The 16,298-nt window shown below is 35.3% G+C and overlaps 1 protein-coding gene across 3 annotated transcripts; it reads right to left on the reverse strand.

Annotated features, from left to right (window-relative positions):
• Positions 1 to 128: 128 nt before the first annotated feature.
• On the reverse strand, positions 129 to 13,679 carry LOC107008561 (DNA topoisomerase 2-binding protein 1). Of its 3 annotated transcripts, none has more exons than XM_015207652.2 (17): positions 13,395 to 13,679; positions 13,190 to 13,232; positions 11,587 to 11,708; positions 10,837 to 10,944; positions 10,514 to 10,658; positions 10,343 to 10,434; positions 9,532 to 9,625; positions 8,891 to 9,431; positions 6,259 to 6,401; positions 5,729 to 6,063; positions 4,763 to 4,930; positions 2,567 to 2,857; positions 2,064 to 2,480; positions 1,922 to 1,966; positions 1,748 to 1,833; positions 903 to 993; positions 129 to 689 (listed from the first exon to the last, which is right to left on the reverse strand). In XM_015207652.2, the coding sequence occupies exons 1-17, from the start codon at positions 13,572 to 13,574 to the stop codon at positions 609 to 611; spliced, it is 2,982 nt and encodes a 993-aa protein (XP_015063138.1). In that variant the 5' UTR covers positions 13,575 to 13,679; the 3' UTR covers positions 129 to 608. The 3 variants fall into 3 exon arrangements, with proteins under 3 accessions (XP_015063138.1, XP_015063139.1, XP_027769914.1); XM_015207653.2 differs by having other exon boundaries at positions 11,587 to 11,700; positions 13,390 to 13,525; XM_027914113.1 differs by having other exon boundaries at positions 13,390 to 13,525.
• Positions 13,680 to 16,298: the final 2,619 nt, after the last annotated feature.

Consider the following 16,298-nt stretch of genomic DNA (forward strand, 5'->3'; position numbering starts at 1 on the left):
TCAAAATGCACTTACTTTTGGATTGAAGGCTACTCTTAGATACACAGTTAATATGAGCCATTATGTTTATAGACAAGTTTATAATATGATGAATGGTAATAATTATACTTTCTTCTCTATGTCATTGTCTCATCAATTAGCTTCATGTGACATGATGTATGAACTTTTAGATACGAATACCTCCCTTGTTGGTTGTTTACAAATGAGTACAAGTAGACAACTATTTTAAAAGGAAAAGTTTTAAACCATTACTTGACCTAATTACATTTCCATAATGCAGATTTTGTACATAAAATACACACGTTAAGAAAAAACCCAACGTATATAAAAGAATGTTTCACTTAATGCACTCATGAAGCAGCACTCTAAGGGAGGGGATTGTCAAGAGCCATCATGGTGTGGAAAAGAAATGTTTCTTTTTTCGTTTTTGGTGATCGAATCTTGGCTTAGAGAAGATTGGCTGCTACTGCTTGGGCTTTGAATCACTAGTCACCTCTATCTGAATTGGATTCTATTGTACTTCTGTGGCAAGAAGAGCTTAGAAACACCATTAACTAATAATCAAGATTTGTAAGTGATCTACCCTGCAAAGACGCTAAAATCCCAGGTTAAGTCAATCCAGAACTCCTTGTTCGTACTCTATCAATAATCATTTGTCTTCCAGACAAATCTTCAGCATACCCAACAACCTGCAATGAAGAAAACATTGCTACAATTGTGACATTATGTAATTATAAAGACATCAGAACAATAGTAATAAGAAAAAGAGTGAACAATATATGAAACTCAAAACACAGATCGAGAGCAGCCAATATATAAAAGAGAATAAAAATTTAGTTGAAATGAGTTCAGATGAGAAGAGCATCTGTAAGAATTTGATATGATAAAAAACAATCTTGAACCTGAGAGTCCGTCTGTGTTTCACTAAAGTGATCATACACATTTGCAGTTGCATCTCCTGAATGAGTGTGGGTTTCATCCTCTTTCTCAAACCTGAAGGGAATAAGTAATAACATTGAGCTCTCAATCAAAAACAGATACATGGCTGCACAAATACAAGAAAATCTACACCAAACCAGCACATTTGAAACCATAGGCAGGGCACTAGAAAGGGTTTGTCAGAAATCTATGAATTGTTGGATAGGATGTCTTTTGTGTATGAAAAAATATCCAACCGTTTACCATCAGACTTCACTTCCTACACTGATGATTCCATTTCTTATAGCCCAGTGCCTAATTGTTGCAGCCTGCTGGTCAGATTGTTTGGTGTGGCTGCGCGTAGTGTTCCTGAATAGGACTTAACGTGGTATAAAGACCAACATACACTTCACAGGGTTCTCAAATTGAACTTATAATGTTTTACAGTGTAAGGCAATGTACACAACCCATGGCTTAGAAATCAATAGATGGGATGCCCCTATTGCTCAACGTAAATGTATTTGGAATCCTGGCAGGTATAGCTCTATTAACCAAGGTATTTCAGTCTCGAACTGTAACTATTTCTAAATAGAAGCATTAGGTAGAGGAGGTATTAGCTATCAACTTACGAATACATTAAAAATATGTGGACATTTCTATGCAACTATCAGAGTGAAACTTATTTCTAGCCATAATTAGTCAAACTCTTGGGTGAAGACCAAAAGGTGAAGGGTCATGGGTGCCAACTGCAGTAGCAGTAAGATGAGAGAGTGAAGAGCAAAGATATGAGACAGCACCAAACTTGACTAAAAGCATGAAAATTGGTCACCTGTTTGTCCAGTGGTTAGACAATCCAAGCGTAGCATGATTATCTCCATGACCTTGAGCAAGATTGTTACAACCAGATGTAAAAAGCTGCTTGAGAGTCAAAGGGCTCAAACTTTGCATATGTCAAGAGTAAAGTTGAAAGAAAGAAAGAAGAAAGCACTTGGTAAAAGGATACTTCTTTATCACACTCGCTTCTCGATGGAGACTTTTGATCATGGATCTAATGTCAGAAGCCATTGCAGAAATTATTCACAAATCAAGAGCCAGACTTTTCCCAAGACAAAACAAATAAAGATACTTCCTTTCTCACACAATACCTTGCTTGTTTGCTCCAATAAGTCCTCTATAGCAGCAGCTACATCAGGAACTGCAGAAGAACCTTCATTAGTACTTCCTGTCAGGTTCTTTTCTGGGGGACTTGCCCCACAGAATGCATTACTTTCTTTTGGTGAGCAGGACAATGAACATTTGGGTTCTTCAACCACCAAGAGCCTAGCCTTCTTATTCCATCTGCTGGAATACTTCTTTTCTTCCTTTGCAGTATTTCTATCAGCAAAAGCTTCAGTTCTCACATTTACAAGTTCTTGGGTCTGGGTTTGAGGCTGGGACGTGGTATCACCAGATATCATCCCAAAAGCTTGTGTGGGAAACTGGCTCACCGTGCATGCCCCAGCTTCTCGATCTTCAGAGGTGACTTCTTTAGGATAAAATGGATCTGCAGAAACAATTTTGTTCTGCTCCAGAACAACCATAACAAGAAGCTATCATGAAGTTATAAAGAAAGGAAAAGAAGAAAGGAGTACAAAAGGACTGCACTAACCTGCTTGATACATTCATAAATCCACTCACACGTGACTGGTTGTATTCCCCACTTACATGCAGCCTCATATTTCGGGCCATCGGTAAATTTACACAACAAATGTGTGACCTTTTTAGTTAATTTCTCAACAAATTTGGCTCCAATAGTAAAACACAAATTTCTTAGCAACTGTCTTTCTTTCTCATCATACTGTGAAACACATAAGCGAAAACTCTTAAATGCAGGGAAAGGAACTTGGCATGGAAGTGGAGAATAAAGGATGTGATCACCAACATCCAGCAAGCATCCATCCTTCATAGAAACAATATTCATTTTTCATTAGCCTCAATTTGTAAAATACTAGAATTCAGTGAGTAGAAAAGAAGAGGAGACACTACAGTGTGTATTATAAATGACTGCCACCTTAGATGATCAGATATAACTTAGCATCTCAAGATAACAGAAAATGAGTCTACAGAAAAGAACCAATCGACCTTTCAACTCCCCTCCCTCAGGTTCAGGGGAGTATGTATCTAAAGGACTAATAGACTTCAAAAAAGATAAAAGACAAGATCGTCAAAAAGACATGAATAAATGAAAATGAAAAACCAATTCGACAATTATATATAAATAAAAGTTAAATTGACATTATTGCATTAAAATACTTGCAAAGCAAAACACATATTTCGTGTGAATTCAAGAATATTTTCTCTATTAGCGACTTGAAATTTTAGATTAGTATATCCATATATTTTCTAGCGGAAGCCGTTCATAAGCTTTCTACAATCACATAACTTAAAATGAGTGTGAATTCTGAAATTTCTTCATTTCTTCTAATTTAACAAGGGTTTATGGAAAGAATAAAAAGAGGCCGATATAGGAGCTTGGAATGAAGTTTCCTGAGCCAAGAAAAACACAAGGAGCGGGTATGATTGCTGATTCAAAGGAATCAACCCTAATATCTTCCTATTTCTCTTAGATTTGTTATACATATGTATTATGTTGTTCCTGTGATATTACATGAGACAAGTTGTATAATAATAGGAATTTAATGAAAGCAAGCATGGATTAAAGATGTAACTGACTTCTCCTTGATTCATATTAGATGGGTCTTGTATTATCTTATTCAATCTTGTGCTTAATTTGGGTGATTGAGTGACCACCCACTGCAATTACAACAGAAACAACATACCCAGTGAAATTCCACAAAGTGAGGTCTTGTGAGGGAGGGTAGAGTGTATGCAGACCTTACCCCTGACCTTTGGAGGTAGAGAGCTTGTTCCCGAAAGACCCTCGGCTCAAGTGAAGCAAATCAAAGTAGTAATGAAAAGGAAAAACAACAATGAATAAAACATGACAACTAATAGGAAACCAAGTGCAGAGCATACAAGCAAGGAACACTAACATCAACAAAATGGTGTGGTCACCTAAACATGCGTATGGTGACAAATAACAAAAGCTAGAAACTACATGAATAAAGCTAATACTACCACATAGACAAAGTTTTAGACAACCACCAAGCCTAATCCTGTCAATAAGAAAGACAACGCTCAACTACCTTATAACCTTCTACCTTAATACGCGACCTCCAAGCCCCCCTATCTAAGGTCATGTCTTGGGCAAGTTGAAGTTGCATCATGTCTTGTCTACTCACCTTTTTCAATACTTCTTCGACCTACCTCTACCTCTCCTCTTCACCTATTGCAATTGACTGCAAATAATATAGTGAAATGGGATAAAGGAGTACAAGGTTGGACACATTGAATAGTGTAGGATCAAAATAACTAGATCATTAGTTGGATTGATTTTTGAATTACTAAAGGAATATACCAATTTACCCTACATAGCCATGAATTGGACTTCAAACAGGCGCATCCTAATAAGCTCCATTCTCATAGAATATGGAAAATAGGTTTGTAGGATTCAAAAGATACATTCACAAAATTATTGTCCAAGGTGAATAACTAGTACATTTAAGTGGAGCATAAGAGGTTCAACGAATTGAATAGAATGCTTGGGCAAATCTACATCCATGATCTTGAACCTATTCTGAATTCCAAGACCCATTTAAGCTTTCTTAGTTAGATATTAATTTATTTTGCAGGTCGTCAAGTCATACTTTTTCTGGTCTTGAATAATATACTAAACTGCAAAAGCTTATAAAAACATTAGGAAAATAAAAGAAGGGATCAAAAAAAGAGCTTGAGGGGCAAGTACCTCCAGACAAGACTTAATCCAGTGACTTGATACGAAAGTAGTCGCAGCACCATCTTTCTCGGAATGCAACAGACCATGACACTCGACAGTGAAATGCAAATTTGTTTCATACTGATCTTTGACCACCACTCCTCCCCCTTGATTGACCCACTCAACAATTTCAGCTCTCTGGACAGATTATGAAAACATTAATATCAAATTACTACATAACTTGTAACATATAATTGGAGCTGAAAAGATGATGAGAAGGTTAAAGGCCGTAAATCTCAAATACATTCATAAACCCTCTCAGAAAAAACCTACACGCTGTACAAGTCAAATGATAATAAATCTTTAGATTTCTAGAGGATGAACCATTCAACAATAGAACAGAATAAGCACAGCTGGACAAAGTAGGAATTCTAATCCTTATATGAGAACCAAATAAACTAGAAGCGCTAAATTAGGGAGGTTAGGTAAAGGTGGCAAATTCCAAAAGGCCTGTTCATTGTTTTTATAAAATTTACAAGCTAAAAGACACTTCCAAATTCATCGACATCCAGAAGATTGTGTTTCTTACTACTATAATATAAAGGACCAACGGTGTCAAGCTCCTAGACAATCTTTAAACTTTAATAGCCTATATGGAATTGTAATTTTCGGTCCTCACTAACTAGCCTTTCCTTCAGATAATCTTTAGAATTTTAGATGAATAACACAAGGAACCGTTTGCTCCCATTTTCTTCAAGGCCTTAACAAAATACCAAATAAAGTGAATCACTTGTTCTAGGGAATGAACTTCAAATGAGCTTGCAGTTTGTGCTCCTGCATAGTGACATCCACAAATCTAGCTAATAATTTTGAGAAATCAGAAAATCAAGGGTAACTTGGGTGGATCCATAGATATGTTCTCTATGTGAAACAGGAAGAGAAAACATACAAGTTATAGAAAACTCAACTAAACTATGTAAATCTGAGAAAACCCACCCGATCAGCAGGAAATGAAGCTGAAAAGCAAAATCGCCTTCCCTCGAACACGCTAGATGGCTTTCTACCATTAACAGCACAACTGGATTCATTCGGTATCTTGAACTCTTCTTTGCCATTAGAAGCATATGGCTGATGTTGAACCCCGTTCTCTCCCAAAGAAGTTCTGACGTCATTCATATTTTCTACTTCTTTGCTTTCGTATGATGGCATTGTACATCCTGAATCCCTGCTTCTCCATGCATGTTCATCCGAAGACGTAGGATGCACATAGGATTTTCCTTGTCTTTTGATAGTTGTCGTGATTGCAGCTCCATTACTACAGTGAATAGGATCTAGAATACAGAATACAGAAAGTGGGAAATAAGCTTGTGAAGAAGGTACAGCATGTAACATTTAGATGAGAGTATGTCTTTTTTTAAACTAAGGTATTAGATGAAAGTAGGGCATTAGTGTTGTACAAATAGCTTCTTGCAACTAGTACAACGTAAAATATCTCATTGACTGAAAAGTTGAAATGGTTATCAGACCTTTAGGTAGAAGTAAATTATAAGCAATATGCTTCCTTAGAACAGGAACTTCTTTATTCTCACGATCACAATCCTCTAGCCATCCTGATTTTACCACATGAATGACACCCAAAGCCGCAAGGTTTCTTAATTCTTTGATCTCACTACAAGATAATAGTTTTTGATCAATAAGTGAGAGTAAAGAGTTGAATTATGCAACAGTTACAACGGAATATACTTGCAAGGAGTTGCAGACAGAATGATAAATATATTTGCCGTGGATATTCATAAGATACACACACAATTTATCTTTTTAAAAAATGTGTAAGTTTATACACATACAAATTATCTTAGGTGATAAGGGCCTTATATCAAAACAAATAGACATATTGACCAGCTGACAACAAGGCATTCCAATGATTAACATCATTATACACAGTAGACTTTCTTTTTTATTTTTCCGTCAATCCCTTGATGTGTGTGATCTACTTTTTTTTTTGATGAAGTGATCTACTTTCTCTAAGGTATAATGACAGGTAAACCTGTTTACTTGTCTAAGGCTCAAAGCCGACGATCAGGAGGTCAAAAGTCAGCAGTAGATCTGAATGGAACAAGAAATTTTCCTTCTATGTAGTCGCATAGTAAAAAAAAAAAAAAAAAACTTAGTTTGGTCAGATAAGAGCTCTTGGGTAGAAATTTGATACAGTTATAGCTAAGTGCCATGAAGAGTATGATTGATGATTCTGTTTAAAGTTGGAGAATATGTGTTTGGATTCAAACATGACTAGATTCATTGAAGCTGTAAGGAAAATGTTAAAGAATGTCCTTTTGAAAAGGTAAGGTAACTTTAGAGAAAATAGCAGAAAAGATGTGCTTTAACAGCAGGACACTATTTACAGAAGCAAAAGCATGTCCTTTCTAATCAAAACTTCTGGTCCTCGAGGGCTTCAAGCATCTGTAAGTCTGAATCAATATCATTTACATGTTCCAAGCTACACCATGAGCAAAACAAGACAACACATTTAGAACTTATCTAAATGATAGAATCAGCAAAGTCATCAAAACATCTCGTATTCCTTTATATCCAAATAGTCCACCAAATGCATGCCACTATGGTGTTCTACCCACCTATGCTTGTTCTTTCCAAGTATAATTCTGTTTTACAACTCTGTTGTTGATGCAGACCAATAACATTCATAAAGAACTGCCACAGTTGGGATGTAATTTGGCAGACAAAAACAAGTGACAAATGCTCAGGTTGTTTCGCACATAGGAAGCATTTACTGCATAGGACCAGCCCTCTCTTTAGTGAATTCTCGTGTGCAAGAGAAGCTTCTTTGCTCATGATCCAAGTGAAACAGGCTACCTTTAGAGAAGCTTTACTATTTCAGATTTTCTTCCAAGGCGTTTGTAGGTTCACTTCTCTTGTGAGATCTCTGTAGCAAGAGGACACTGAACAAATCTTTGTTGTTGGGCAGCCATCTTATGCCAGCTTCCGAGTTGGTCAGATGCTGAAATGTGCTTATATGATGGCTAAAGTCAGTAGCCCTGTTGACCTCACAGACATTGAGATTCCTTCTGAAGTTGACATTCAAAGTCCAGTTCTCTCTGTTTTCTGCCAAAGAAGTTCAACTATTTGCTGCCAGTAAAACCAAATCTGGAAACAAGTCCTTCACAGGCTCATTTTCAACCCACTTATCCTTCCAAAGGAATCTTCTCCCCAGAATATTCTATAGATACGCTAGGATATTCAGTATTAATTACAAAAAAATTACTTCCCTATTAGTCATTGAGACAGATTACCTACCATATAATACGTAGGTTAGAGCTCCTATATAAGACGCCCCTCTTGTATATTTTTAATCAAATAAGTCAACAAGGCAATCAATAACATTCACTTTCTTTGGATCAGTGCCCTCTTCTGCAGCAACGGATATTGCCTCTCTTCTTTCAGAGACTAATGCTCTACTCTCATCTATAGCTATCAGAGCCACACCTCTCTTCTTCCCATAACAGGTTCCACTCCTTTTTTCTTCAAACAATCAAAAGTTTTTCCTCTCTTTAGAGCTACCGTTCAAGTGACAATGTACATCCTTCTACCCATTGTTCTGCCAGCAGTTTTTCCATAGAGATACCAGCAGCAAATTGTTATGTTCTCGATAAAATGAACTCAAGTTCATACTCCCGCTTTAAGTTAGAGAGAGTGTGTTGTATGGTAGAGAATATGCTTCTGGATTCAAACATGCCTAGATTATCGAATATTGTATAGGTTACCTAAGAAATTTTGAATTCGATTATTATAATTACTTACTGGTTATGCATAAAGAATGGTTACCTATCGTATGGTGCATAGCTCCGAAGCTCCTAAATAGAAGCCCCTCTTGTTAATAGTTATAATCATCAAAGTCAATGAAAAAGTATTAAGACCTTCTTTATTCTCTTATATTAAATTCAAAGCTAAATACTGAAACACAAGCTGCATAATGTTCAAATAAATCTATTTTAGGGCCCGAGGTTCTAACCACATATTAAGATCATTTGCTAAAACATTTCCATGCATTACATGGTCCACTGGCCATCCATCTATTCACCTCTTTAAGAAAGTATTTAAGGTGTCCATTCATAAAAAGATTGTAAACATACTAAAACTTACTTCTCTGATGGATTTCCAGCTATTATGTGTGTCAACTTTTCACCAAAAGACATGTAACGAGAACCACCACCTTTTCGGACTAGATTGACAAGTTTTCGCATTTCAGATGCATTAAAACCAACGATTAGGATTCTGCAATCTGCCAAATAAAGATCATTGTCATCTGTTTCAGAGTCATCAGCAACAACAACATCACAACCATTCTTTTCGTGCTCTGTAGATGCTCCACTTTTCTCGCCCTTTGTAGAGACAGGAGCACTGTAATCACTCTTTGGGAACTCAGCAGGTGAGTTTTCCTCCTCCTTTGTAACCACAGGAACATACGAAGATGTAGCAGACATATTTTGCGAGAGGGTAGCTTCCAGATCTGAATCAGCCACTCGACTGCAGAAAACAGGTTCTGCATTCGATGCCGTAGCCAAGGAGGGCAACCCTTGTAGGTTTCTGATGCCCTTTTCCAGACTATGCTGATTTGTCATTCTAACGGTGCTCAAAGTATTTGAAACAGCCTGAACAGGATATGACTCCTCATTAAGACATGCTATTCCCCAAAAAGATGGAAAGAGGTTAGAAGCTGCACCACAAAAATTTAAACTTCACATGGAACTGGAAAATGCAGCCTTCCCCCCTGAAAAAATTACCTCGTCTTGCAACAGATTGTTCAAACCACCTTTTGGTAACAGTGTGTATGCAACCCCATCTTTTGGCAACCTTGAATTTATCACCTTCTGGAACTTATTAACTGTCAAGGAAACAAACTACGATAATACTTGAGCAAATACCTAACGGTAAAAGAATGTGTGACTTCTAAGTGCATAGAATCATCCAGATGTACATGACAAGAGGAAACAACAGTGTAAAACTAAAAGTTAACCTTTGACTGATGAGCTTGAACAATTCAGAGTTAAGCATATTACAGAGAGAGAGACATATTTCAGAGAGAAGTTGGATCATAGGACTACAACATCTCGCCAAGAGGCTAGAACAACTCCCTAATTGTCACAAAATCTGAGATAAAGCTGATGCGGTGTGACATTGACACAACATTCGCTCTGCCTTTTTCCCATGTTGACATTTCTTAGACCCAGAATGACACTACCATGAGCACTTTATGAGAGTCTGTATTTCACTGTTAGCTTAGTAATAAAACCTGGCATACATAGAACTTGTTCTCTTATTAGGGTACAACATTACATGTATGTTTTTTTGGCTTCTCTTAATCTTAGATTTATAAGTTCATATATTGGCTTACTGAACTTAGCTATACATGCACAAGTAACAAGCACTTCTCTATACGCACACACCATCTTAACTATGTCTTATCATTATCTTTCTGCAGATTGCAAGGTTCTCTTTGTGTTGTTTTCTATCCTTACCTCAGTTCGGTAAAATATACCAAGTAGATATATCTAGAAACAAATTTCTTTTGCAGAAGGATTACAAAAAGGATATATCACAAATTAAATGTGAGCACTTTCTGGTCAGCTCAGGAGAGTATTTTCCGCCATTTTGCAAGATAATCTTTTCCATATCCTTTCTCTCATCTGAGATATAAAAACAAGTGCATCAGAGAAAGAAGCATTATCAAAGAGTTCATATTATTATGAGAGCTAGGCTGTGAACCTGCAGGAATTCTGGTGACAGAAATTGTCAACCCAGAAAAAGGAAGGATTTTGAATGACTCCTGAGGAACAAGACGGTGTTCTTTCCAGCACTGATGGAGCCAATTAATAGTGACAATTGGTTTCTTTAAAATGTTGTAAGCCCACTGCACATGATAAAAAAGTAAAGGCAATCAGAAAAGGGAATGAATGATGGTTAGCAATACCACCAAGTATTATTTTGACTTCTTTTATTTCCTTTGTGGGGAGGGGGTCAATGTGGCCCTGGGGACTTGTGTTAAACTTCCAATTAAAAGAGGAGAAGGAGAATCAAACAATAAAGACCTTATACTTTGCGGCTAAAACATTCTTCACAATAACAAAGCTCACATCCAATGATGCTTTTGTCTGCAGGACTCCTCCCATTGCAATCACCAACTTACCAATTTCAACCTACAAAAATATATACAATTACAAGTGGCTGAAAATCATATATTATAATGAGCTCCAGCTAAAACCAGTGCTACGACTATACAGAAATTTATGGTAACCCACCTGTTATAATTCAGTATTAAAAAGATATTTTCAGGAGTATCCAGTGAGCCTTTAGCTTAAAGACAGAAGCACCAATGCAAAGATATGGCCATATAGGAGAATGGCGCGAAACGAAGTGTATGTCAGTATATTAATCAAGCAAAAACACCAGCTCTTAAGTTTCAGTGAGGATATAAATAGTTGCACTGTATCACTTACAAATAAAGCATGAACACTGTTAACCCAGTATTCTCACAAGTATTTATATATCCTCCAGAGGAATCACAGATGAAAACTACATAGAAACTAATTTCAATCTTAGTGTATAAGTTATGAGGGATCACAGATGAAAACTACTTTGAAACTAATATTAATCTTAATGTATAAGTTATGAGTATGCAAATGTTTCAGTGGAAGTAAATGGAACCTGCACTTCAAGTCAAGTGGGAGATTTACATGCTATATATAATTGCTAGTTTATCCTTGAGATATTGTGTCCGTCCTTCTTCATTTACATTCCACAGAAGAAGAATCATTTGGATTTCGGATAGAGATGCTTACCTTTTCATCCATCTCAAAACCAGATGCCAGGATTTTGACCCCGTCCATTGCAAGGCAACAAGTAAACCCCTGCTGGGGTAATGGCCTCTGTTCTTTGGCACAGGAAAGTACGCACTGAGGACCTTGTGACCAAAAATAGATATCAATATCAGCATAACAGTTGAATTAGAAAAATGAGACCAGTATCCATATTGCTAACACATAAGTAAATACTAACTAGTTAAACTTTCTTGGCAGGATAGAAAAGGACATCCTCAGTTCAACATATGTAAAGTTCAAGCAGTGAATATCAATTCTATTTTTAAGTTAATTCCAGAGTACTGCATGTGATACATTGACATGTTTGGAAGCATTTAGATGATGGCTGCACTGGGCATCTTTTTTCGTAATTTTATTTTTGCTATGGGTTAAAAAGTATAATCAATCTTCTAAAAATTTTATTTTAGATGAAGAACAGGCTGGAATAAATGCCTTAATAGTTCTGACAGTTGGCTTAGCTAAATTCTATATTACAAAGTAAATAATACTTAGTAGTTCATACACTTGGCATAGCAAAATTCTATTTGTGAAGTTAACTACCTTGTTTAATAGGAGTCTCAATCATGATCATGAATAAGGAAGTCACTATGAAGGAGCAGAATATGATTTGAACTTGTAAAATCATGACTCAACATAAACTTTAACCGGAAAATCAGCTTTATACTACTACGCAAGATTTTCACCCAAAAAGCAGAGTTGTTGGCATCGTTTATTTGCCTCTCATACTATTCTTAGAGAAGCCTAAGAAATCTACTCAACTAAAGTAGCAGGAATAGAAACACAAAACAATGTATTAAATATAGGGGGGAAACTCTATAATTTTTTGAATGACAAGGGAAACCCGCAATCGCTACCCTTTGGGGACGCACAGGATAAAACCCTCACTCCTATGCAATAACTTGCAAACCACACAAGAGAGATAAGCAGCACCAGCCAAGCCCGGTGCGACAAACTCGATCCAGAAGACAAACCTCTTGCTTTCGCTGGCAAGGGGTTCCGAACTTGAGACCTCCATCATGGAAGTCCCAAGCCCAAACCATTGGGTCACCCCGAAAGGTATATCGGGAAAAACTATTTATTAGTAGCATTTAAGCAATCAATGGTGTATTCTAGAAAATAACATCAAACAGAAGGGGAAAAAATCACCTCTTGAACCTTCTGATTTGAGGTTTATGTTATGCTGAAAGGGGAAGATAGTTATAATTGTGATAACTTTAGTATTCAGGACATCTAACAAACAACAAGAGGTAATTATTTCATTACCATGAAATTAGTTCACACCAATGTCACCATATAAAAAGATTACCACTTTGGAAATTGAACACAAAATCAAATTAAACCCCAATATTTAATGAACAAACTACCACACTACCAAAAAACTAGGCTCGCGAGAAATGAAGACACGGAAAAATAACTAGATTAATACGAGAGGATCAAATTGGGACGAAAACTAAACAAAATTCCCATAATAAACCATCCAAATCATCTTCCATCTAAATCAATAGTCATAGTAACCCCCAAAAACCAAGGGCAAGCAAGTAAAGTAGAGTGGAAACAACTTTACCTATCAAGTTGCAGCCCTTAGCTTGAAGATCCCCAAACTTCTCCTGCGAAAACGTAAAACTTCGAAATCATGAGAGAATCAATCTAATTATGAATCCACACACATGATTAAGAGACAGAGCAACAAAACTCAAAACCAAAATTCCCTAAAATTTTAATAACGAAATTAGCACATAAAAGTTAACATCCTGCGGATAATACGTTACATGCTGCGGAGAAGAAATGACATGATAATCAGTGGGAGCATTCCGTGAAGGATCGCAACAGAGTAAAACTTGAGCTCCGTTGAGCTTGAGCGCGTCGTGAAGCGCGTCGAATTGCTCCGGCGGGACGAGATTACGCGACATGAAGACATTCGCTCCGTTGAAGACCTTCGTCGTCATCATTATCTTCTCTCTCTGCTTCAACTATACTTCCATTTTTTCAGGTGGGTAGAAACAGTGAGCTTTTCTCCAGAATTTTCTGCAGATTGAGAAAAGAGCGGGAAATTCTTGATGAATCGGGTAAATGGGCCTTCAGTAATGGGCTTTTTTGCTACACAATGTTGTTGGATTAGATGTTGATTTGGTCAGGCCCAATTTGGTCTCCTAGTTTTTTTTCTTGGGAAGTGTGCACATGCCCAACTTGAAAATAATCAAATATATGCTCTAGTATTAGAAACTTTTGCATGTTTATCTATGTTACAATAAATTTAGATATGTCGCGTTTCTAAGTTTGTCGTTTTAAATTTTACTTCAAGTGAAATTTTATATGGTTGAAGTTTCATGCATTATTATCGGAAATTCACATACATATAAATTAAAGTTTAATCATTTTTACATGAACTTCAGTCATATGAAACTTCAGATGGTACATATTTAAAGTAGTTTTGAAGAAGATAGACACGCAATTTCTTTTTTTCTAAAAAGTAAGGTGGGTTCATTAGTGTGCCCTTATTTTTCTTTTATATGTATGTCATTAGCAATCGAATCATGAAAAATGGATTTTTTCGATCAAGTTTTATTCAATAATCGAAGTATAGCCATTATTTATGCACTAAGAAAAGTAGGCATTTTTAATGTGGAAATTAAATTTAGACAAAATTACTTTAAGCTAATATACGAAAAAACTTCAAGAATAATTTATGAAGTTTAAATTTTTACCATCTAGACGTTTATTATAATTTCAACCCCCATCAAAAGTTCATGCATGTAGTTTAAATCTATATCAATGCAAAATCTACAAACAATGTATGAAATTCAAATTTGTAAATGTTCCTTAAAATCTTTTCGTATTTTTACTAGAATTTTGTTGATCAAATTTATATCACCATTAATAAAAATAAGTTCTAACACCAAGGATCAAAATTGACGGATAGGGTCGATTTTTTGTATCGACCTCAAGCCCATAAACTGTACATTATTATTTTTTTCTTTGTTATTTAGTGAAATCGATGGACAGGATCTATGTCCTAGAATTTTTTCATTATTTTTAGTAATGACCATTAAAAAGTGATCAAACAATAAATAATTATAAATAACTAACTAAAAAACTTAATTGATAAATTTAAAAATGATTAGTTGTCAATTTCTACCAAAAGCAAAAGGAAGAAGTAGTTAGAAAATAGAAAAGAGAAAGAAGATCCAAAAGAGTAAAATGAAAGAGTAAGTAGAAACTTGTCTTTAATTTTTGCATTTTGAATAACGGTGGCAAAATCAAAGTGAAAGAGTAAGTAGGGACTTGTCTTTAATTTTTGCATTTTAAATAACGGTGGTAAAATTAAATTCAATTCGCTCGTCCCAATCCATTCAGGTTTGAGTTGATTATTAATCCACTCATTTATTAGCTCAATTTATATCTGTCCTATTCATTTCGACCCATTAAAGTTGGATTAATACGTAAATTTTGTCCAAAAGAAATAATTTGACGACACTTGTCAAAAAGAATTTAGAAAACCTCTTTTTCAATTATATGTTATATATAGTTATAATTGAGAAAAAGATTATGAGATACTACACATCTATAAAATAACAAATAAAGCTATTAAAATCTAGTAAAAATTGGACGGATTGAGTTTATATCCGTTTTATCCCAAATAAATTTGAATTGGGTCGGATCTTGACATATTTTAACTCCTTAAATCAACTCAATTCATTCAATTGTCACCCCTGATTTTAAATAAACTAGTCCTTAACTTTTGTTTTAACCAATTAAATTTATGTTAAGCAAGTCATAATTTCTCCAAAAATAATGAACCATGCATTACAACATATTATGATATAAAAATATAAATTTATGTATCGTAAAAAAAAGTTATTCGATCGAAGATAACTTCAAGGTAGGTGCAAGGTTGTCCTCTTCACATAAGATATAATAGTGTTAGTCGTCCAAGATCTTTAAAAACACAGCTAATTCTGTCTGCTTATAAAATGAGTCAACCCTACTTTGATCCTTCAAAAAAAGAAACAATAAAATTTTCAACTTTTTATGACAGAACACTAAATTTAAAATTTATTATATACCCATGATCTAGGCCACCTCATATAATAATATTATACAATATACAATATAATAAACACAATAAGACTAACTTTATAATTTGAAATTTATGTATGTGTCAGTTTCCATTTTATTGTCTTTTTTTAATTCTTTTTTTGTAATGAGGTATGGAAGTGGGGGAGGGGTATAAGTCATGTTTTTTCTTTGTGGTCAAGTTGGAATTATATTTGTAAGGATTAAATATATTTATAGGTTTTTGAATCAAAATTTTATGATATAGTCCTTATTCAGTTTTTAGGTTCAAAATTTATGGACATTATGTTTTTTAAGTTCAAAATTTTAGGACACTATCCTAATTTAGATTTTTTAAGTTTGGAACTTTTGGAGACTGTTCTTTAATTTCAAAAAATTGATGTAGTTTTTATTATTATTATTACTTAGGTGACTAAAACGATCAGTGGCGGATACAGAATTTCTTAGTTATGGGTGCTTAACTATTTGAAATTTGAAGTTGATACCAAAATGAGTGCTCAATTCACATATTCATACAAAGTATATTAGTGTTGTCTCCAAATGTAATGGGTGCTCAAGCACCCATGCACTTGAATGTGCATCCGCCACTGAAAATGACA

Source organism: Solanum pennellii, chromosome 1 (genome assembly GCF_001406875.1).
Source record: "Solanum pennellii chromosome 1, SPENNV200".
NCBI lineage: Eukaryota > Viridiplantae > Streptophyta > Magnoliopsida > Solanales > Solanaceae > Solanum > Solanum pennellii.

Excerpts from the sequence above, each read along its gene's own strand:
- LOC107008561 (XM_015207652.2), bottom strand. The coding sequence starts at position 13,574 with ATGATGACGACGAAGGTCTTCAACGGAGCGAATGTCTTCATGTCGCGT. Across the intron at positions 10,435-10,513 it reads TGTCACCAGAATTCCTGCAG|ATGAGAGAAAGGATATGGAA; the intron begins GTTCACAGCCTA and ends TTTATATCTCAG. Across the intron at positions 1,834-1,921 it reads GAAGCGAGTGTGATAAAGAA|CTTTTTACATCTGGTTGTAA; the intron begins GTATCCTTTTAC and ends ACTCTCAAGCAG.